This window comes from Dendropsophus ebraccatus, chromosome 5 (assembly GCF_027789765.1).
Source record: "Dendropsophus ebraccatus isolate aDenEbr1 chromosome 5, aDenEbr1.pat, whole genome shotgun sequence".
NCBI lineage: Eukaryota > Metazoa > Chordata > Amphibia > Anura > Hylidae > Dendropsophus > Dendropsophus ebraccatus.
In genome coordinates, this window is record NC_091458.1 from 149,053,036 (window position 1) to 149,077,427 (window position 24,392).

Here is a 24,392-nt window from a genome sequence, read left to right on the forward strand (position 1 = left end):
CCACCTGTATACCCCACATATACCTGTACCCCCCATATATATATATTTGTACACATATATCACTATGATAGGCTATATAACCACCTACCTACTGCTCCACCCTTATACCTGTATCTATATGGTAGATAAATAGGTGGTAAGGTATATTGCCTGTAATAGTGATATACTGTATGTGTGCAACATATATGACAATCACTATTATAGGCAATATACAGTGGTGCCTTGGATTATGAGCATAATTCGTTCCGGGACCGCGCTTGTAATCCAAATCACTCTTAAACCAAAGCAAATTTTCCCATAAAAAATTATACAAATGCAGACAATTGGTTCCACACCCAAAAAATAATGATTTATTATTCTGAATAACATGTAAAACAGATGAAACAAACATATTGTGATATTATAAGTTACTGTACAGTAATGGAGCGGATGGGAAACACAAGGGCTGACAGACTGCAGGGAGCATGAAGGAATGAGCAGGACAGATGGGGGCACATACATGCAGCACTCTCTGTCCGGGGAGAGAGGGGTTACAGCTATGGAGAGATTACCCCCACAGTCCTGTCCCCTGATGTAGGCCCCAGCCTGAAGTGGATCTGCTATGATTTGGCAGGTGAGGGAGACTTCCTGGGTCAGAGTACAGAGCTGTAGACCCCGCTATTCAGACCATGTCCCTCCTCCACCCGCCCTCCCACCCAATACAGGGAGCTCTTAAACCAAAACAATGCTCTTAAACCAAGTCACAGTTTTGAAAAACTGTGAGCTCTTAAACCAAGTTACTCTTAAACCAAGGTACCACTGTACCTTACCAGATAAGAGGGGCGGCGGCCGCTAGGGGGGGGGTTAATTCGCACCTCTGCCCAGGGGCCCATAATGCTGTTAAGACGGCCCTGGTCCCAGGAGGCTTGGCTGGATCCCCCAATCCCCTTAGTGATTCACCATCTCTAGCTGGTTTGAAGCAGGTGTTGCACTGATTTCTCTAATTGTGCAGAAGTGTGCAGTGAAATTAGGGCTGTGTTTACACATGTTGGAGTGTCATTGCAGTACTGCAGCGTGGAAATGAAAAGAAAAAAAATACAAAAAGTTTGTTACTTTATTCCAAAATCAGCGTTAAAGGTAGAGAATACAGTGCTGTGTGGTGTTACAAGAAGAGAATACAGCGTGCTGTGTGGTGTTACAGGAAGAGAATACAGTGTGCTGTGTGGTGTTACAGGTGGAGAATACAGCGTGCTGTGTGGTGTTACAGGTAGAGAATACAGTGTGCTGTGTGGTGTTACAGGTGGAGAATACAGCGTGCTGTGTGGTGTTACAGGTAGAGAATACAGCGTGCTGTGTGGTGTTACAGGTAGAGAATACAGCGTGCTGTGTGGTGTTACAGGTAGAGAATACAGCGTGCTGTGTGGTGTTACAGGAAGAGAATACAGTGTGCTGTGTGGTATTACAGGTAGAGAATACAGTGTGCTGTGTGGTGTTACAGGTAGAGAATAGAGCGTGCTGTGTGGTGTTACAGGTAGAGAATACAGTGCTGTGTGGTGTTACAGGTAGAGAATACAGTGTGCTGTGTGGTGTTACATGTAGAGAATACAGCATGCTGTGTGGTGTTACAGGTAGAGAATACAGTGTGCTGTTACAGGTAGAGAATACAGTGCTGTGTGGTGTTACAGGTAGAGAATACAGTGTGCTGTGTGGTGTTACAGGTAGAGAATACAGCGTGCTGTTTGGTGTTACAGGTAGAGAATACAGTGCTGTGTGGTATTACAGGTAGAGAATACAGTGCTGTGTGGTCTTACAGGTAGAGAATACAGCATGCTGTGTGGTGTTACAGGTAGAGAATACAGCGTGCTGTGTGGTGTAACAGGTAGAGAATACGGCGTGCTGTGTAGTGTTACAGGTAGAGAATACAGTGTGCTGTGTGGTGTTACAGGTAGAGAATACAGTGCTGTGTGGTGTTACAGGTAGAGAATACAGTGCTGTGTGGTGTTACAGGCAGAGAATAGAGTGTGCTCTGTGGTATTACAGGTAGAGAATACAGTGCTGTGTGGTGTTACAGATAGAGAATACAGCGTGCTGTGTGGTGTTACAGGTAGAGAATACAGTGCTGTGTGGTGTTACAGGTAGAGAATACAGTGTGCTGTGTGGTGTTACAGGTAGAGAATACAGTGTGCTGTGTGGTGTTACAGATAGAGAATACAGCGTGCTGTGTGGTGTTACAGGTAGAGAATACAGCGTGCTGTGTGGTGTTACAGGTAGAGAATACAGCGTGCTGTGTGGTGTTACAGGTAGAGAATACAGCGTGCTGTGTGGTATTACAGGTAGAGAATACAGTGCTGTGTGGTATTACAGGTAGAGAATACAGCGTGGTGTGTGGTGTTACAGGTAGAGAATACAGTGTGCTGTGTGGTGTTACAGGTAGAGAATACAGTGTGCTGTGTGGTGTTACAGGTAGAGAATACAGCGTGTTGTGTGGTGTTACAGGTAGAGAATACAGTGCTGTGTGGTGTTACAGGTAGAGAATACAGTGTGCTGTGTGGTGTTACAGGTAGAGAATACAGTGTGCTGTGTGGTGTTACAGGTAGAGAATACAGTGTGCTGTGTGGTGTTACAGGTAGAGAATACAGCGTGCTGTGTGGTGTTACAGGTAGAGAATACAGTGCTGTGTGGTGCTACAGGTAGAGAATACAGCATGCTGTGTGGTGTTACAGGTAGAGAATACAGTGCTGTGTGTTGTTACAGGTAGAGAATACAGTGTGCTGTGTGGTGTTACAGGTAGAGAATACAGTGTGCTGTGTGGTGTTACAGGTAGAGAATACAGCGTGCTGTGTGGTATTACAGGTAGAGAATACAGTGCTGTGTGGTATTACAGGTAGAGAATACAGTGTGCTGTGTGGTGTTACAGGTAGAGAATACAGTGTGCTGTGTGGTGTTACAGGTAGAGAATACAGCGTGTTGTGTGGTGTTACAGGTAGAGAATACAGTGTGCTGTGTGGTGTTACAGGTAGAGAATACAGCGTGCTGTGTGGTGTTACAGGTAGAGAATACAGTGTGCTGTGTGGTGTTACAGGTAGAGAATACAGTGCTGTGTGGTGTTACAGGTAGAGAATACAGTGTGCTGTGTGGTGTTACAGGTAGAGAATACAGTGTGCTGTGTGCAAAGTGAAAGTCTTATAGCCAAGATTCCTCCTTCCTTCCCGCCAGCTGGTTGCCTGGGCATTCTAAAGAAGGCTGATGACAAGAGGATCCTGAAAGTGGTGTATGGCTTTAGCATGTGGATAGGATCCCTCCAGCACTAGGCCTCATAAGGCTGTTCTGTCGGTCAGTCTTCCTCTTCTAAGAGCAGGCCAGCTGATTTTGTATGTAGTTCCCTGGGTAAAGAACTCTATGGGATTAGGATCAGTGAGTGAGGCAAGGGACCTTGGATGGTTCGGGGAAATCTCCATACATACGCTATCCTTCGAAAAATTTCTATGGGCCTGAGTGAATGTATTGGTGGTTATTAGTTCCCAGGATAAACCCAGAAGGGTTTCTAAGAAGACTAAACAAAGAATGTAATATTTACCCCCAAAAAGTAAGAAATGTAACGCTTGTATTAGGAGAGTGATTGCTGCAGAGGTACCATCTCAGAACTCTTACAGAGGATTAGTTAGAAATGGAGATTTTTTTTTGGGGGGGGGGGCTCCTCTTACAAATTCTCTCATCCCTTGGCGTCACTTGCTCAGCCCTCTCCTGGATCTCCTCTTACCTCTCCAGCCGCACTTTTAGTGTCTCCCATTCCCACACCACCTCCTCTCCTCAACTGCTCACAGTTGGTGTTCCCCAAGGCTCTGTACTTGGGCCTCTTCTCTTCTCCATCTATACCTCTGGCCTGGGACATATCATAGAATCCCACGGCTTCAGGTACCACCTCTACGCTGATGACACTCATATCTACCTCTCTGGTCCGGATGTCACCTCCTTGCTATCTAGGATTCTATCTGTCTATCGGCCATATCTTCCTTCTTCTCTTCCCACTTTCTAAAACTCAACATGGACAAGACAGAACTTATCATTCCCCCCCCCCCATCTCGCTCTACCCTGCCGTCTAATCTGACAATCACTATCAATGGCTGCACTCTATGCCGTCCCCCAAGTCCGCTGCCTTGGGGTCACCTTTGATTCAGCCCTGACCACCTCCTACCGCTTTCACCTCAAAAACATTTCCAGAATCCGCTCTTCTCTCACCCCTGACTCCACCAAACTGCTGGTACATGCTCTCATTATTTTCTGCTTGGACTATTGTAACATCCTCCTCTCTGGCCTTCCATCTAACTACCTTACTCCCCTCCAGTCTATCCTTAACTCTGCCGCCCGACTAATCCACTTTTCCTCTCGTTTTGCCTCTGCCTCTCCCTCCACTGGCTCCCCATTGCCCAACGTATTCACTTTAAATTATTGACCATGACGTACAAGGCCGTCCACAACCTGTCCCGACCTGATATTCCGCTACCATCCCTCACACAACCTTCGCTCCTCCAGTGACCTCTGTCTGCGCTCCCCCCTTGTTCGTACCTCACACAACCGCCTCCAAGACTTTGCCCGAGCCTCCCCCATACTCTGGAACTCGCTACCTGGACACATCCGCCCTCATCCACCATCAAGTCCTTCAAAGGTAACCTGAAAACCCATCTCTTCAAACAAGGCTACAACCTACAATAATTCTGTATCACACGGTGACCGGCTGCACTTTACCTCCTGTTTCTCTCCCATTACCTTATAGATTGTAAGCCCTCGCGGGCAGGGTCCTCTTCCCCATGTATCAGTCTGTCATCTGCCTTCATGTAATGTGTTTTGATCTTGTAATGTTCTTGTTTGTTACCCCTGTCGCCTGTATAGCGCTCTGGAATTATGTGCGCTCTATAAATAATAATAATAATTTAGACAAAGTCAGACGGCCAGATAGGGGTCTTTTGAATCCTTCTTCTGATCAGAGGATGAAGCGACTGGGAAACCCTTGTTTTCTGTAATACACCAACTGGTTAAGCTATGAATATACCAGAGAACAAAGAACAGACATCTATCCAGGATATGTTTTCTGAGGAGTCAGGTACAAAGAAGTGAAGGGTCTTCTGGACAGGGTCTATGCAGAAGGAATTGAAAAATCCAGACAGCCAAGCCTTTATTCTCAAAACAGTCAAAAGCAAATGTACTTTAAGAAAAACAGATACAACTTGGGACCGACTGCCAAAAATTGATGCTGCTATAACTAATGTCTTCAGAAAAGGTTCTTTACCAGAGAGGAGTGCAACCTGAACATTCTCAAATTGTGCTCATGTCTATTCTTTACCTTATGAGGACTTGGGACCCAATGGATAAGATAATAATTAGAGATGAACGAACCTGGAGCATGCTCGAGTCGATCCAAACCTGAACTTTCGGCATTTGATTAGCGGTGGCTGCTGAAGTTGGATAAAGCCCTAAGGCTATGTGGAAAACATGGATATAGTCGTTGGCTGTATCCATGTTTTCCAGACAACCTTAGAGCTTTATCCAAGTTCAGCAGCCCCAGCTAATCAAATGCCGAACGTTCGGGTTCGTATGGACTCGAACCCGAACCCGGTTCGCTCATCTCTAATAATAATACTCAGAATAAAGGCCAATAATCGTGGGAAGCGAAGTCTGACCAGTCAGTTCAACGCTCACTTCCCCCTCTATACCCACTCGCTGCCAGTGCTATTACACGAAGCAACGTGCAAAAGACTGTCACTGACATAAGCATGTTGAAAGACCACAACCAGCCGACACTGAGTGTTGGCTGATTGTTGCCTTTGAAGATGCGCTATTACACTTAACGATTATCGGCCTAAATGGCTGGTAATTGGCCAAGTAATGCCGATAATCATTTAGTGTAATAGGGCCTTAAATTTCCTTGTGAGCAGTTGTTCCTCTCCCTGACTATTAAGGCTGTGGCTTTCTTGCATGACTCATCCTCTGATGACCTTTTAGAAAAGTCAGGTCCTTAATGATGGTGTAAATGAGTAGGAGGCAGATTGAATCTTTTTTGCTAGCATGGCAAAAAAAAATATCTGAAATCAGCTGGGTATTGAATAGCTTAAGAGATGGTGTTTGGCTAGAATTTTACAATCTGCCTCCAGCTTATTTTCTCACTCAGGTCCATGAAATTTCTGTACTTAATAGGGTGATTTTCTGTTGATAGGGGAATCAATTTTGAAAGTAGAGAGCTAGCTGACACACACCTTGGATATGGAAACTGGAAAAAAAAAAAATACTCACACTAAGTGTATGTTAACACTGAACAAATGGGGTGGAATCCCACCTGCTTTAGTGTTAGACCACATCTCTATGGGAGAGCTTGCGTGCCTCCGCTCTCCTCCACTCAAAGAATTGACATGTCAATTTTTTGAGCGGAGGCACGCGAGCCCTCCCATAGAGATGTGGTCTGACACTGAAGTAGGCGGGATTCTGCGGTGGAACTTTCTGCCCCATTCGCTCAGTGTGCATTCATGTGTCCGCAAATTTTGTGGACCTACAGACAGTGAATGCCTGTCCTGGACTGTTACCCCGCCCAGCATGATGTATAAACATTGCAGCTTTGTCATTACAGTAAAGGACTTGAAGTGAATAGAATGGGAGGGGGGAGCACTCCAGACAAATCTCATGCACCTGGGCTCTAGGGCGGGTAGACAACTGTATCCAACCCAACTTCTGCAGCCACGGGGAATGAAATGCCAAACGTTCAGGTCTGAAAAAAGGCCGCTGAACCCAGTTTTTTTATTTATTTTTTTTTTTTCTCTAGGTAGGTTCTTTATGCATCTTTTACGGAGGAGAGGTTTCTCTCTGCCCACTAAGCCATTGGTGGAATGCTGCAATGATGGTTAACTTTCTACAAGTACCCCTCCCCCCCCCCACACACACACAAACACAGCACAAATTATGTTTAAAGTGACTCTGTGCCCACAATCTGTCCCCACCACTTGTACCTTCGGATAGCTGTTTTTAATCCAAGATCTGTCCTGGGGTCCGTTCGGCAGGTGATGCAGTTATTGTCCTAAAAAACAGCTTTTAAACTTGCAGCCCTGTGCCAAACTGCCGGGGCTTAGAGTATCTGTGCCCTAACTTTGCACCACCACTCTGTCCCTCCTCCCCACCCTCTTATCATTAGGAATGCCACTAGCAGGATATTTCCTATTCCTGTGCAGTGAACTACACAGGTGCCTTAACGATCCAGCCCATGTGTTGTGCTTACACAGGTGAGGAATAGTAGAAAACCTGCCTGGGGCATTCCTAATGATGAAAAGGGCGGGGAAGAGGGACAGAGAGGTTTTGCCAGCCTAATGCACACACTCTAGGCCATGGCAGTTTGGCACAGGGCTGCAAGTTTAAAAGTTGTTTTTTAGGACAATAACTGCATCACCTGCCGAACGAACCGCAGGACAGAACCTGGATTAAAAGCAGCTATCCGAAGGTACAAGTGGTTTGGGGTGGGCAGATTGTGGGTACAGAGTCACTTTGATGATCCCTCTTTCTAATACCCTTCTCCCCTAATTACTTTTTTTGGTGTGGTAGCCAGCTCTAGGAAGAGTCCTGTTTTTTTCAACCCTTCTGCAATTTATAAATTAAGGAAACCTGTCAATCCTATCTCTGAGCTCTACAGTTCTTTCCTTCTCATGGCTTATGGTATGACCTTATATGAACAGGGCAGGGTCTTTCCAAATCCTGTCTAATCATCTTAATTTACCCCAGATGGACTCCAATCAAGGTGTAAAAATTCCCTCCCCCCCTCAGCTAAATTTCATGCCTTATACAGTGTTTCCCCAAAAATAAGATAGTGTCCCAAAGATGTGATGTGTCTTAGTTTAAGGGGGATGTCTTATTTTTTATGAAGAATTGACACTAATAATTATACACTGTATAGTAGTTGTCATCACAAACCAGCATAACCCTGGAGGCAGTGGCGTCTTACGTTCGGGGGATGCCTTATTTTCAGCTATGCTGTAAATCCTCAACGATGCCTTATTTTCAGAGGAGGTCTTATTTTCAAACAAAAGATCTAAGCACGTATGTCCATGCAAAGTTTTATTTTTTCCTTTTAAAAAATTAGCACCAATGTCTAAAATATTTTCACTTTTTCATTGTGGGGTATCGAGTGCAAATGGTATTCTCAGCTGGTATTATAATGAGGGGGAGGGGGGGGGATTTAAAATGACTCTTTGACAGTCAGCACAGTGTAACTCCATGATTTATTAGAATACACATGTAACAGATCAGTTGCACTTGTAATAACATGGATTCCCAATCCAGTATTTAACAGACTGCAGCTCTTCTCAAGTGAACTAAGGGGCAGAGCTGGAGGTTTATACAGCCAATGACTAGCATTACACCAGTCACACAGGAGCATCTTCATCATCAAGCCAGTAAGAGATGAACTATGTATCACATATAAGACATAGCATTTCCTGAAATCTAATGGCATGCTAGCAAGAAGATACTTGCTTGGACACCACTATATCAATGCTTGCTTATGATCAAGGATTACTCCTCAAATTAACAGAAATTTGGAAGTCTCAGTATTTTACTGGAAGATGCTGCTTGCCCCACGTCTTACCTGCTTTCTGCTTATGTGAACTACATAACCATGTGAAGTTATTCATGTACAAAACATTAAATTATAATATTCTCCAACAGGAACAAAATGAAACGAGTAGAGAAGACTATCCAAAACACAGGATAAGGTACTTATTCCCCAGGCGGATGAATATCTGTCAGTGAAAGATACTAAGTAGATGACAATGCTGTTCATAAAATGAAGTTCATAATGGAGTGATTGGTATCCTCCATGGGGACGTCACTCTCTCTGCTCCATCTTCACTTTTGGTGGTTTTAAAAATGTTCGCGCTTTCTTTTCCTTTTTGCCTTTTTTGTGTGACTGGAAGCTTCTCCAACTGTCCACACGTCCATCGCGGCTTTCCTAAAAATACACATAAGGGGAATTAGAATCCAGGTCTGAATTTGCAAATAGAAACAGACAGAACATCTTACTGTTACACTATTAATTTTATTCAGCCACCTACCTCTGGTAACAAAATGGCTGACAACATGTCAACATTTCCAGTTCCTTAAAGTATTTATTTATTTATTTATTTTTTTTACACATGAGCCAGTCAGTGCCAATGGCGCATTTTTTTTTATTTATTTATTTTTTTTAAACGCCACCTGATCTCTGCACTCAGCACCATTCTTTTGCTGTGCACCGGCTGGCTGTATGCACTGGGGGCAGACCTGCCACCCCCAGTGTGACCATACCCCCTCTTTGACGCAGCTCTGTTTATTCTAATTAAACAGCGTCACAAAGGGGAGGGTATATCGTCATACTGGGGGCGGCGGCCTTACTTACGGCTGGCCAATCCACGGCAAAGGAACGGCACCGAGTGCGGGAACCGGGCAGTGTTTAAAAAGAAAAAAGACCGCGCCACCGGGATCCCCACGCCAGCGCCGATCGTAATATGAACAATTATGAATATGGGTTTTGAGCTTGTAATACCATAATATGGCCATGTGGCTATGCTAGGCTGTAGCTATAGCTTGGTCTCCGCAGCCATGAAGCCTTAGTACAGGCCCATGACAGCAGATTGGTCCTCTGTGATCTTGTCACAGGGAGCCAATCGGCCCATTATATCACCAATGACACACATTTACTACATTTAAATGTCACTGTCAGATTTGGCAGTGGCATTTAAACAATTAATAGCCTGTACAGTGCCATCATTCATTTGCACAGGGTTATAAGCAGGGGTTTAGCCACAGGGCAGGTAGAATTCAGAAACTGCTCCATACACCCCTAACAGCCCTGTGACGTACCAGCACATCATCGTGGCTAGAAGAGGTAAAGAACCAAGATGGTGATGTAGACACAGTGGCCAGTCTGTCCACAATCCAGTCTATGTAAAAACACCAGTATGTTCATAATTTAGTGTAAATGCTTTATTTTAAATGTAATAATGACGATTTTTGGCCTGCAGCCTTGTAACATAAGCAATGGAAAAGAACACATGAAAGACTGGCACCAATATGAATGTACCTCCTCATCAATAACAGCTGGCACTGCTTATAAGACATTCAAACCAAATTGACTAAAAACAACTAAAACCCCAACAGCAGCAATAATAGCGACAGCTAGTAAGTGGTTTAATGTTTTATAATGTACCTCAAAGTTTTTCTGCCATTCCCTCTCGCGTTTAGCCTTTTCCTGAGCTTCTATTTCTTCCTCCCGCTGCCTTTTCCTGAACAGAAAACAATGATCACTACCATCTGTATTCCATAAACCTCCTGAATGAACAGATCACTGAACTATTGATTGAGAAAAAAACAAAAATAAAAAACACACAATCTTGAGTAACGCTTGTTATATAAGCGGTATTAATTTGGTCATAATTTCAGCACAGCGGACAGGTACATTACAACAGACCACCAATACAAAGACTGCAGCATACAGACCTTTCATGCATTTCTTTAGCTTCCCTCTCTTTTCTTTTAATTTCCAGCTCTGCAAAAAGCTTCATGGTCTGTTTGTATACAGCCTGTTTAAACTTAAAAAAAAAAAAAAAAAAAAAAAAAAAAAAAAAAAAAAAAAAAAGTCTTATTAACCAGCAATCCTCTGTATACTACATGTAGGTCAGATGCTAGCCTTCCCAAATACGCCTCAAATTTTACCATCTAGATTGTAAAATAATCCTGAAATCTTGCAGATTTCATTCTCCTCTGAGCGTCCCAAGTTTACAGTGGTTAGCACTGTAGCCCTGCAGTGCTGGTGTCCAGGGTTCAAATCCCATCAAGGGCAACATCTGAAAAGTGCAGCATCTTAGAGCAGCTTGCACATACGAAAACCCCCCCGTGAGAGCCACTATAAGCACCAGCCATCTCGAGGCGGAGGGGTGGTCTGTGAGAGCCGCTCTGAGCGCCATCCAGGGGGCTTACATACATTTCCCCCTAGACACTAGGATTTATGGAGCCCATACAGTTTTTTTTTTCCTATGGGGCCCCATGAATCCTGGTTACGCACCTGACAGGTCAATTTAGATTGTTAGCATTAAAGGGGACAGGGACCAAAAATTGACAAACTATGTAAAATGCCGCGGAATTAGTTGGCGCTATACAAATAAAATTATTATTATCTCAGAGGCCAGAAGTCACTGCTTTATCTGCATCTTTAGGACAGTGCTCTCACAGAGATACACAGAGGACATCAAATTCTGCCCACTTCAAAAGTGCTGTACTCCGTCAGAGGACAGGTCATGTGGGCACCATTGCAATAATGCTGCGCTGTCGGAAGGCGGTCAGCTGAGGCATGTGCGCAAGCCTGCTTGTACCAAGCAGTACAAAAAGAAAATTAGGAAAAAATAGAATTTAGTCCTCTAGACCGCAAGAAGTCCCAACCTTTATATAATAAAGTATATAATAAAAATATATAAAATGAGTGAAAATCTTGGTTTTAAAACATCACGTACATCATATATAAATCGTAAAAGATAGCCGTGGAAGTACGGAATTGGGAAAAATGATAGTTGAAAAGTCAATGTAATACCGCTGGGTACTGGCCACTGAGCATTAGTTCAATGTGTTATTTCAGACCTCAGATCATTTGGATACAGAACGAGGCCGGACAACGGCGCGCGAACGCCAACACCACGAGGACGCGCTGCAAGAGCCTCTCCAGCCCAGACCGAAGTGATCACAACTGGCAGCCTCCGCAGGAGGGAGAGAGCCACGACAGCAGCCATCACCTCCATTGGGACGGGTGAGCGGCGTCACAGACGCCATCCTTCATACAAGTGCATTAAGTGTGATTTAACCTGGCCATTATCGAGTGTCTCGCTGTACCAGGTACCGGGAGCTGTGAGACACACGAACACTAGAAGGACCACAAGTCCAATACTAACTGGGACCTAAAAATCAAAATGATCTGAGGTCTGAAATAACACATTGAACTAATGCTCACTGGCCAGTACCCAGCGGTATTACATTGACTTTTCAACTATCATTTTTCCCAATTCCGTACTTCCATGGCTATCTTTCACGATTTATATATGATGTACATGATGTTTTAAAACCAAGATTTTCACTCATTTTATTTATATATTTTTATTTTATACTTTGATGTTAGCATTATTTATATTGCTATTGCATTTCTTTATTAATTAAAATTGTTATATGTAAAGGTTGGGACTTCTTGCGGTCTAGAGGACTAAATTCTATACGTTTTCCTACTGTATTTTTGGCCCATCTCTAGGTAAGGGCTTTTTTAGCTACACCTCCAACCCATTTAGTTACTGAGACTGTGAGCTGCACCTATACATTTCTTTCTACAAAAAGAAAATTGCAATGACACCAGGTGGTCTACTTAACAGTACTAGTTTTATAACAAGCCAACCTCTCAAAATAACCAAAAGGAAGCCTGGTGGACGTGGGGCAAACATACAAACTTCAGGCCGACGTGGTTTTTGGTCAGATAAGAAACCAGAAGCCCAGTTAGCATTAGTAGCCACTGAGCCATTGTGCTGCTACTTACAACTTCAGGGTCATCTTCTTCAATATCTACTGATTTTCCTTCTTTTTTCAACTGTTTCTTTTTTTCTTTTACCTACATTAAAAAACAATAATAAAAATCACCAGAAATACATGGTAAAAGGTGTTGTGCCATCTAGTCACATAACCATTTAATGTGCCCTAAAGGGATTGTTCAGAGACAGAACTATTACATTTATTTTTTTTTAATTATGCCTGGTGCAGATTAAACATAAATGTCATACTCGCCTACCCCAATCCCCTGCAGGTGCAGTCCCAACAGCTACCTCTGGCTGTTCAGGAATAATGAGAATTGTAGATTTGCAACAGTTGAGGAGCCATAGGTTCCCCACCCCTGACGTAAATTACCTTAGCAATAGGACTAGGGGGCATTAACACTATCCGCGAATAAGGTCCGTGCACGAATGATGTGCTACAGACCGGATTCACAAGCCTACAAAGCACTACTGTACTGACGCTGTATTCACATGTGTGAATGCCCTCTAACTGGTTACTTAGGTATACAGTACTTTATCCACACAACACAATAGGGGAAAGAACATGAGTATTTCGCAGGACTTACAATATGCTCAATGTACTCGTGTCCAGCCTGGATAACATCTAGTGCCCGCTTCTTCTGCTCAGGATCTAACAACTGTTTATATGCCTTGTCTACAGCTGTAAGAAACAAGGGAAAGGGTGAAGAGCTAGATCAAGATGTATACGAGTACAGTGGTCCCTCAATATTAATCTGTTCAGGGGGAACCACTGTATGTTTAAGTAATAAGTCAGAACTCTTTCGATGTTTTTATGCACACGAACAAGAAACCAACAATAAACCTACTTGATGTCTATAAGAAATGAATGAATAGAGTGTTACCTTCAAAGGCTTTCTGGGCTCTATCAGGATCATCCTGATTTTTGTCTGGATGAACAAGAATTGATAACTAGAAAGAGAAAAAAAAGAGTTAAACATCCACAAGATTAGTTAAAAAAAAAAATTAATAAAAAAAATATATAAAAGATTAACACTATAGTACTATATAATACTATGTGGGCACTGATCATGCCTGTTATATCAGACAATAAGGAGGGAGGATATGAAGTAGTCCTGCTACGGAAAAGGTCCGGCGACTATTACCGACATTTTGGATTCATCACAACAAGGGGGAAGGGAGGGGGGCAAAGGATACTGTTGAGGTAGTGAAGCAATGCAATAAAGGAACACAACAAATTATACATCCTGTAGTAAACAGCCCCATCACATGCGACCCTCTGAAACCCTCACTGTCAGTGCCATTAGGCTAATCTCACATAGGAAAAATGGTGTCCACACACCACTCAAAGAATGTAAAACACTCCAATATTTAACCCCTTTGCGTCAGTAACATGTATATATACGTTGCTACTGCACATACATTGTGCAGTAGGAATGTATATATACACATTCCCTGTACTGACAGGGTTATTGATGACATCAGTCTCCGGGCCCGCAGGTAATGAGAGTCAGCTGTGATCCCACAGCCGACTCTCATTAATCCCTCAAATGCCGCGAACGCAGCGTTTAAGGTGCTCAGTGACAGATCAAGCATCTCTGTCACTGAGTGATCCGGGGGTCCCATGCTGCGGGGGTCCGGATCGCATGTGCCGACAGACGGGGGTAAACTCCTTACCTCAGTCTTGTCGGATCCACGATCTATGTGTAGAGTTTGCTTTCAGGCAGGCTCTATACATAGATTGCCGATAACACTGATCTATGCTATGCTATTTCATAGCATAGATCAGTATATGCAATCTAATGATTGCATCTTTTACAGTAAATAAAAGCAAAAAAAAAAATAAAAAAAAAAAAAAAAATAAATATTAAAAAATGTTTTTAAGAGTATAAAAAAAAAACCCTTATAAACCCCCTCCCAATAAAAGTTTAAAAGACCCCCTTGCCCATTATAAAAATATAAATAAACATAACAAATCATAGCGTGCGGAATTGTCCGATTAAAATATAACATTATTGTTCCCGCACGGTGAACGGCGTAAACGGAAACAAAATAAACACACCAGGATTGCTGATTTTATAAAATTATATATCACAAAAAAATTAAAGAGCAATCAAAATTTTTCTGCTACACCAATATGATATTAATAAAAACTAGAGATTATGGCGCAAAAAATGACACCCCAACCAGCCCTGTAGGTGGAAAATAAAAGCGCTATGGCTCTTAGAAGGCGGGGAGGAACAATGCATTAAAAAGAGAAGTCCAGCAAAAAATTTTATTAAAGTATTGTATTGCCCCCCAAAAGTTATACAAATCCCCAATATACACTTATTACGGGAAATGCTTATAAAGTGCTTTTTTTCCCTGCACTTACTACTGCATCAAGGCTTCACTTCCTGGATAACATAGTGATGTCACTTCCTGGATAACATGGTGATATCACGACACGACTCCCAGAGCTGTGCGGGCTGTGGCTGCCGGAGAGGATGATGGCAGGGGGACACTGAGGGACACAGGGCACTGGAGGGACACTGAGCATCCCTCTGCCATCATCCAGCCCGCACCGCTCTGGGAGTCGGGTCGTGACATCACCATGTTATCCAGGAAGTGACATCACCATGTTATCCAGGAAGTGAAGCCTTGATGCAGTAGTAAGTGCAAGGAAAAAAAGCACTTTATAAGCATTTCCCGTAATAAGTGTATATTGTTGATTTGTATAACTTTTGGGGGACAATACTTTAATAAAAATTTTCACCGGACTTCTCCTTTAATTTGACCCGGACTTTTGTGCATCAAAGGGCTCTGTCTTGAAGGGGTTATACGCAAAATACACACAATGGACTTACAGATACAGCCATTCAGCCTTTTGTTAGTATATGTCATATACATATATAGGGCTTACCTGCCTGAATCTCTTCTTAACGTCATCATCTGTCACTTCTGGATCAATCTGTAACACCTATAAAATAAGGGGAACACACACTAATTTTAGGGGGGGAGGAGCAAAGGATTCAGAAAGTGCACAAGTAAAGCTGGCTGACACACTGGTGCCCGCTCCCACAAGCCCAATGGTGTCTGTAATCCAGCATGGTGCTTAGGGGTGATTGCATATATAATGAATCCATATTGGAGAAAGAACACACAGACCACGGCACTCAGCAATCTGGTAATGTGTAAAGTGAAACAGCTGTTGCCTGTAGCGTCTAACGAATTGATCCAATAAACATCTACTGGACTGGCGAGCGCTGCCGTCTGTGTGTTCTTTCTCCGACGTGATTCAGAAATTCAATGATTGCTATGACCACATCCCGGTATGTACCTCTACTGGCTCCACATTGCAATACATGAGCATGCAGCTGTGAATGAAGGTAAAGGGGTTATCCAGCGTAGGAAAAACATGACCACTTTCTTCCAGGGACAGCACCACTCATCTCCAGGTCAGCAGTTAAAGGGGTACTCCAGGCTAGGAATATTTTTCGTGTATGGAAGGAGAGGGGGTGGATATAGACACCGCCGTCCACTTACCTCCCCGATTCCTGGATTGCGCCGCCCCATGACATCTCAAGGCAGGTCAGCCATTCGGCGGTCGTAGCGGGGTCCCGCCTAAGCCACTAGATGGCTGAGCTGCCTTGAGACGTGACGGTGGCGTCTATATCCACCCCCTCCTGTCCATACACTAAAAATACCTCTAGCCCAGAGTGCCCCTTTAAGCTCCATTCAATGGAACTGAGCTGCAAAACCTACACCCAAACTGGAGACAAGAGTTGTGCTGTCTCTGGAATAAAGTAGCCATGTTTTTCTAACCCTGGATAACCCCTTTAATAGGCAGTAGGGATGGTCCGAACCTGCCGAGGTTCGGGTTCGTACGAACCCGAACTCTCGGCAATTATTCCCGCTGTCTGCCCACTCCGTGGAGACGGTGGATACAGCGGGAGGACCGCCTGGAAAACTGGGATACAGCCATAGCCATAATCCTAGTTTTCCAGGGGGTCCTCCCGCTGTATCCACCCTCTCCACAGAGCGGGCAGACAGCGGGAATCTGATGCAGAGCATTCGGGTTCATACGAACCCGAACCTCGGCAGGTTCAGACCATCCTTAATAGACAGCGCTCATTTTCTAAATTCTAGATAAAGCTGCTTGTTCAACTCTGATTCATGACATGATAGTTACCTCAAAAGGATTCAGGTTGAAATATGAGGATCCAGGCCTTGTTAGTCTCTCTATCTGCTGCTTTGGGGTAAGCACAGAGTCACGTTTTTCAATTTGCTTAACCTGTGCATGAAAAAAGAAAAAGCAAAAATAAAGATAACTAAATGATTATCTCATCCAGTCTTAAAATTGTTTGTCCAGGAAAGAAAAAAAATAAATTCCACAGCCTAGGTTGTCAATATTTGATCAGCGGGGTGTCGACTCCCCTGTTGATCTTCTGCTTGGTGCCTGCACTACAGTGAGAACAGAGCTGAAAGCAGTTGGCCCTATTCCTTGTGTAGTGGTGGCAGCGCTGTACTGCAGCCTTAGCTCCTATTCACTTCAACAAGAGCAGAGGCTGCAGTACCCTGGTGTCACTGCTACACAGGGAACAGAGCCAACTTATTCTGGCTCCATCCTCACTGTAGTGTGGACACCAAACAGCTGATCAGCAGGGAATTGCCCCACCAATAAACTTCTGATCAATTGTTTTCTCCCTAACATGAATCCCCCTCCTTTTTTTGTGCACTTCCTAAATGCATAAAATAAATAGCTGGCAACAAAGTTGTATGTTTCAAAATCGTGGTAATTCCAGAGGCCTGGCTGTAAAACCAGGTATCCCTCCTCCTTCCATTTTTGTGCAAACCCCGCTTTTATTTTAGGGCCATTTTTGACTGGCAGCGACAATGCGTAAAAGACGTGTCAGCGGAAGCGCTGAAAAAGAGGACTACAGCAGAGACCAGGAGGGAGGGTAACAGGCAGCAGCTAAGAAGCAGGATGGGAAAGTATACTCTTATTTTCTATGTTGTCCCAGCAAAATATTAAAATATAAATAATGCCAAGACAACCCCTGTAAAGAGGAAGGCCCCTTTAATCAGTGTTCTTTAAGCTATTACACTAAACCTAAACTAACACTCAACGAGGCACTTACACATATACACTGGGCCGATTATGACCCTGTTTGCCTTACCTAAGTAGATCTGCCCCCACTGATGCCCGCTGTATGCTGGCGGGAAGACGATATCCCTTCCATAGAATGGGTACATCACACACCCCTTCATCTGATTCCATTGCATCTGCGCTCGAGCCCAGTGCACCATGCAATTTTTATTTAGGGCTTTCATTTTAAACTCCTCGCATCCCATGTACAGATCCATATGAGGACTTGTTGTGTGCTACCAATGGTACCAATGGAGGCATATTACATTTTACCACCAAATGTACCGAAAAAAATTGTGAGGAGTGAAATTTTCTATTATTTTCTATTGACTATTCTTTTGTTTTTACATTATAGTATGTGCACATCACAGTAAAACTGACCTGTTGTCTGTAGTCCATGGGTCAGTATAACAATACAGTGGTACCTTGCAAGCGCGGTCCCAGAAAAAATTATGCTCGTAATCCAAGGCACCACTGTACACAGATCATATAATTAATGCCGCCAAAAGATGACCGGCTGCTCTAATCAAGGTTTATGTTTTCTATTTTTCCATTTTTCTATCTATATTATCATCCTGAGATCTCGCAGTTTTCATTCTCACCACTGGGGATAAAACTAAGCGGAGACTTCCTGTTCTGTCTATGGTGATAAGAGGAGGCTGCTGTAAAGTAATCTGTAAACAATTAGTTCACATTCACACGTCCGTAAATTTTGCGGACGTTACGGACGGGGATAGCCTTAATGGAGACTTTCCCTGCCCGGCATGATGTATTAATATCGTGCAAGCAGTGGGGAAACTGTTTGAATCTCCATGGCACTAATGACAGAACTGCGCGGTTCTGTCACTACAGTGGTGCAGAGATTCAAAAAGTTTCCCCGCTGCCGGCATGATATTAATACATCATGCCGGGCAGGGAAAGTCTCCATTACAGGGTTTCCCCATCCGTAAGGTCCACAAAATTTACAGATGTGCGAATGTGGCCTTAGTGACAGGTAACATCAGTAACTGAGGAAAACAGATGAAGCTCACAGCTCAGCCTCCCTCTTCCTGTGGACCGTCCTCTCTAAAGCGAATCTGTACCAGCTGGTACTGTTCTGTACACGTCATGCCATGTCTGGTCTCCTGGGGCTGGTATTTTAGCAACAAACAAGTTTTATTCTGGTGGCACAGAGTCAATGAGAGTGGGCCTAGAGAATCTGTGCCCTAGGTCTGCACCCACCCACAAACTACCTGGTACCGGGTTGAACTCCTCATCACAGGGTTGGCCTTTCTCTTGGAGCTGGTACTTTGGCAAAAAGTTTTATTCCGGCAGGGAGTCAATGGGGTGTGGCCTGGAGCATCTGTGCCCTAGTCCTGCAGCACGTCTCTCCCTGCCTCCATCCACCCCAGGATGAGCTGAAAATGAAGAGAGGCCTTGTAAGAGGCCCGCTGCAGGACTAGGGCACTGATGTTCTAGGCCACGCCTCATTGACTCCCTGCCAGAAATCCTTTTCGCCAAAATACCAGCTCCAAGGGAAAGGCCAACCCTGTGATGAGGTGTTCAAGACGGTCATGGGCGGTTTGTGGGTGAGTACTAGCTGGTACAGATTTACTTGAAAAGTCACAGTATATTCAGTAATATTTCCCATTCATGTCAGTGGGACAGGTCTTGTCCATTGTTGCCTTGGGAGTTTGCTGTAATGCATATCCCTAAATGCTGTTAAAAACAGCTCAAGCAAGATAACAGCCCCATAATACTGTACAAGAAAATTACAATCTGAAAACAAACATTTGAAAAAAATAATAAAATCAGTAGCTGGACAGTACCATGTCTGTTTAAAGGAGAACTCAAGGGTCGGACTTTTTTTTTTTTCAAAAGAACCGAGGAGGAGGTTGTTGAACATAATATGCACCTACCTCCCCAGCTCCAGCGCTCCGATTACCTGGCCACTTCCTGGTCTGAGCGGAGACCCAAGTTGCAATGTATAAGGCCCACTAAAAATTGGACTTTTTAAAAGCTTTTTAGTTGAACACTCACCGATTAAATCCCAGTGAATGAAGAAGTTGGATGCAGAACTAGGGAGTCCTTGAAAACATTAATACTGCCATAGGCTGTGTCCATGCTCTCCTGGCAGCCCTAGGGCTGCATCCAACTTCTGCAGCCGTGTTTAGTACTTACAAAGCACTCTTGTAAGACTAAAACCACAATAATGTTAAATAAAAGATGTTGACAAATACTTAAAAAAAAAAATCTACCCAGTAATAAATAAATATTATATATATATATATATATATATATAATAAAAATTACAAATCAAAGCACAAAGAAAAAGCCCTTGCACAGTTACTGGTGTCAGAATCCAGCAATGCACAGCGCCATACAGTGTGTAGTGGCCGAGCTGGGTACTGCAGCTCAGCTCCAATTGAAATGACAAGGGCCTGCAGTATCCTATCACTGTCTCTACACAATGTAAGGGGCTGTTTATTGTGCCAGGTGTCAGACCCCAATCAGATATTGATAGCTTATCCCATATAGCTCATCAATACAAGGGGTCCCGGAAAACCACTTTAAAGTCTACGGCCACAGCACATGACAGGATCCCGGTGCATAGTGACAACATAACCCGGGACATGGAGCCCAAATGACACGATATGAGGAGCCGGGGCCGGATACTTCAGGCTCTCGTTATTATTCAATCATCGGTGGATCCCTGTGTGAACAAGCGGCTATGTCCGGGTAGTGGTGACCGTATACGGCCCCCTTCTCACTATCAGTACTGAAACAATTACATCACCTCCGTATAAAACGTAGAGAACGCTTCTTCCCCCGATCCAGAGGAGCCATCAGCCCCGGGAGCCGCCATTTTACCGCCGACAACAAACTCTCGCGTGATCTCTGCAGGCCCGGAAATTATTCCTGTGCGTGCGAGTAACGCGTACACTTCCGGGTCACTGGGGCAACGTGTTCTTGTTTACTGGATGACGTGCGAGGGGATGGCGGGTGCGATGTGACAGGAAACCAGCCGAGTCTGCCGATGACATTCTGCACCGCTGTCGCCTATAACACTAGATGGCGCTGTAACACAACGTTTGTGCTAAGAATAAGGCTCCGCTTTCACACAGCGGTAGTTTATATCGGTATTTGTAAGCGAAACAACAAAAATGGCGTCTGCCGCAGCAAGTTTTCCACTCTTTTCTCTTCACTCTTGTAGATTGGGCTTATAACTACTGATTCCTATACCTACATTCCGCTGTGTAAATGACTTTTTCTGTAATTTTGAGCGTCACAATATCTGTGGTAAATAGCGTTTTGGGTTTTTTTCTGTTTTTTTTCTCAATGTGTAGACCTGCAATTACAGATAATTTTAGGGCCGTAATCTGCAAAATTTACTGACAAGCTCGATTATGGACCGAAAAACGTTCCCTTAAGCCTCATTCACCTGTTCAGTAATTTTTTAGGCCGGCTTTTTTGTACTTGATCCGTGAAAAATGATTCGTAATTGTGTCTCTGCATCCGCGAAAATATTGAACTGTATTGAAATGTAAGTTTGCTTAGATGTGATCGGCGTTTTTTACGGACGTCACGGATCCCATAGACTTCTATTGGTAATCTGTACCGCAATCACAGTCTGCACTAGGACGGGACTAATTCTTTTGCGGTAGGGATTGGGATCCGCAATAGAACAGACTGTGTGACTAGCCCAATAGAAATCAATGGGCAATAAGCAGATCCGTGATTGCGGATCCTTAGTCACAAGCAACTTTGCCGGACCTGTGAATAAGGCTTTAGAAGTCAATGGTAGCATCAGTAAAGTTTTGCTGATCTATAATATTTTTGAAAATACCATCCGTAAAAAATATTCTCACTTATTTAACTATCATCTTTCCCGCATCTGGCAATGTGAGAACTGCAGAACCGGTCTCTAAAGTGACAGGCCGCCTATCCAATTACTGGCTGCGGTGCTGTCCCGTCTCGGCCAGTTACTTGCTATTACATGTAGCGATGCACAGTCAGCAGCCGATGATTTTAGGTCAGTACCAAAAGACATCATTAGCAGATGATCATTGTCTTTATTACACGGAGCGATAATCGTCCTTATTCTGCAAATTAACATTCTGTGTAATAGGGCCTATTGTAATTAACAGAACGAGTGCCTGTGCAACCCGACCAACCAGTGTGAGCTGTGTGTCAGCACATCGAACTGTGAAGAGCATCTGGGACCTGTCATTGGACTGACCCTTTAATAGTTCAAGTGAAAGAAAGAAGCTTGTAATATATCTTATCAGAGAAAAATGCTTTTTTTTTCTCCCCCTTACTAAATTGTCTTTTACTTTGAAAATCCTCTCAATTCTGTCCTGTGATGGAACCTGCAGAGTATAAATCTGCTGAAAATACCATATACAAGGGATCTAATGGCCAAAGATGATGCTTTTCATATTCTTATCTTGAAATGTTACCTGGAATGAGAGGTTTGCTTCTCTAAAGTCTATAGTAAAATATAAAACACACAAGGTACAAAACTTTGTTGACCGCGGCCCAGATTCATCAACCTGGCTGAGACAAAAATCGGTCAATTTACCTATAAGGTCAGCTTCTATATAATCCAGTAACAGGTGATGTCTGCCAATCACCAGGAAAACATCTTGATGCATCTTTTAACCTTCACTTTGCAGCTATTCCCAGCCTCTACAGCAACATATATAAATTGAGCCCAGAGCCCAGATTTAACAGGCATTTTCAAAGTGTCACTGTCATTTTTTATTTTCTTTTTGCAGAAATCAATAGTACAAATGATTTTAAGAAACTATGTAATAGGTTTTATTACATAGAGTTACATATTACAAAGAGTTTTCTTCTGTACTCAAAAAGCTGTTTTCCTACTCTCCCCCCCCCCCTCACTTCTTATCTGTTTATTGTCAGACAAAACAGTCTACAGAGAAGCAAAGTGAAGATGGGTTCTTCTGTGTCCATTATAACCTATGGAGGGGGGGGGCGGGTGCAGGGGACACGGTAGGCATACGCCACGGAAAAGGGGAGAATCTGCCCTTTTTTCATGGTGTACACCGGGAGCGCACAATGATAAATTCCTTGTTTAGAACATAAGGAAACTTTTTTGCTTAATAAAACCTATTACAGAGTTTCTTAACCCTTTCATGACCATGGGTCCGTGATTCATCAATGCCCAGATTGTTTTTGACTTTAGCTTATGGGATCATAATGATCCCATAAGCTGAAGGCCCTATCTCTGCCTCCTCTCCTCTGTCCCCTGCCGCTTTTAGAAGCTTGTAACAGCGGAAGGATAGAAAGCGGAGGAGGCAGAGATCGCGGCTATGTGTTCAAGCCGGCCTTACCGCCCTCCCTTTCCTGCAGGCCTCCGTAGCCAAGACACTGGAAGCTCGTGGACCATTGTAGAGGTAGACTTCTCTATCTGAAGCCCCATAGATTCTGTGGTCATTGCTGACCATAGTATCTGTAGGGTTAACAGTTGTGGCGGGTCCCCGAGTATCACTGACAGCTTCTTTTTATTTTTAATCAAATCTTTATTTTGCAATTTTTTCAATAGAGAGGACAAGCCAATGTTGAGGTGTTACAAAAGCATAACAACGGGGGATAGGTGGGGGTGTAGCAAGGGAAAGGGGACAAAGAATATCAGCACTAACTATGTTTTCATGTTCTAAACATCCGGACTAGAACTGAAATGCAACTTAGAGTCCAACATGTCCATTGTATCCAGTTGGCCCTTGGGCCTTTTGAGAGTCAAATCACAAAGGTCTAATGCACAAGAGGTCAAGAAACTGATGGTTCAAAAAAGCTAAATAGCATCAATCATGTGGAGCTAGTAGTGGCATTTTGTAAGGTAGGAGAGGACGCCATCTCTTTCCTATGTGACAACCAAATACTCCATGTCTTGAGAAAGGAATCGTGCCTACGGTCTAACCAGCTGGTCAGTTCTTCTAATCTACACAATTGGTCTACTTTATCATGCCACTGAGATTCAGAGGGGGGGGGAGAAGTACTGAGCCACATGAGGGGGATCAGTAGCTTTGCAGCTGCTATCAAACGAGTAGCTACTGTGTTAAGAGGGTTTATATTGGTCTTTTGGGAGGGCCAAGAGAACAATAGAAGGGGTAAGGGTAATTTTAGTGGAACAGACTGCATTCACTGTAGTGTCGACCACCGTCCAAAAAGGGCCTAATGACGGCAGTGCCACCGTATGTGTGATAATGTGGCTGTATCTCTCTGGCAGCGCTACCAGGTTTTTGTGGAGGAGAGCCCTCGGTTGTATAGCAACTCAGGAGTCCTGTACCAGCGGGGAATGAGCTTGTAGTGGTTTTCTTGTAATTTCACACAGCAAGAAAAGCCACGTGAAGATCCAAGAACTGTTTTCCTTTCGGGCGGAGACAGTACTTTTCCCAGCTCAGATTCCCATGAATACAAGAAAAGAGGTGGAGAAGAGTTTGGATAGTAAGGGTGGGTTCACACTACGGAATCCGCACGGATAAATTCCGCCGCTAGTACCTGCTCACAGCCACGTGCCTTTTCACCGACTCCATAGACACCATTCTATGGGCAGCCCGATTCCACTATCCACCAAAAGAATTGACATGAAATTTACCGCCCCCCCCCCCCTTCCAAATGCAGACCCTCCCCATGCCCTTCCCAGGGTTGCTGCTGGCAACAAGGAGAGCTTGCATTTTTTACCTACCATAAATAAATTGGGGCAGAATGAT

The 24,392-nt window shown here is 43.8% G+C and overlaps 1 protein-coding gene across 1 annotated transcript; it reads right to left on the reverse strand.

Annotated features, from left to right (window-relative positions):
• Nucleotides 1-8,215: 8,215 nt before the first annotated feature.
• On the reverse strand, nt 8,216-20,577 carry DNAJC8 (DnaJ heat shock protein family (Hsp40) member C8). Its single transcript, XM_069972618.1, has 9 exons — nt 20,456-20,577; nt 16,723-16,824; nt 15,454-15,510; nt 13,436-13,502; nt 13,139-13,233; nt 12,560-12,631; nt 10,489-10,580; nt 10,199-10,274; nt 8,216-8,962 (listed from the first exon to the last, which is right to left on the reverse strand). The coding sequence occupies exons 1-9, from the start codon at nt 20,522-20,524 to the stop codon at nt 8,840-8,842; spliced, it is 753 nt and encodes a 250-aa protein (XP_069828719.1). The 5' UTR covers nt 20,525-20,577; the 3' UTR covers nt 8,216-8,839.
• Nucleotides 20,578-24,392: the final 3,815 nt, after the last annotated feature.

What these genes read in the sequence shown, in the direction of transcription:
- DNAJC8 (XM_069972618.1), bottom strand. Translation starts at nt 20,524, where the DNA reads ATGGCGGCTCCCGGGGCTGATGGCTCCTCTGGATCGGGGGAAGAAGCG. An exon ending in TCAACCTGAATCCTTTTGAG is followed by an intron (nt 15,511 to 16,722) that starts GTAACTATCATG and finishes CTTATTTTATAG; the next exon opens with GTGTTACAGATTGATCCAGA. An exon ending in GCTAAAGAAATGCATGAAAG is followed by an intron (nt 10,275 to 10,488) that starts GTCTGTATGCTG and finishes TTTTCTGTTCAG; the next exon opens with GAAAAGGCAGCGGGAGGAAG.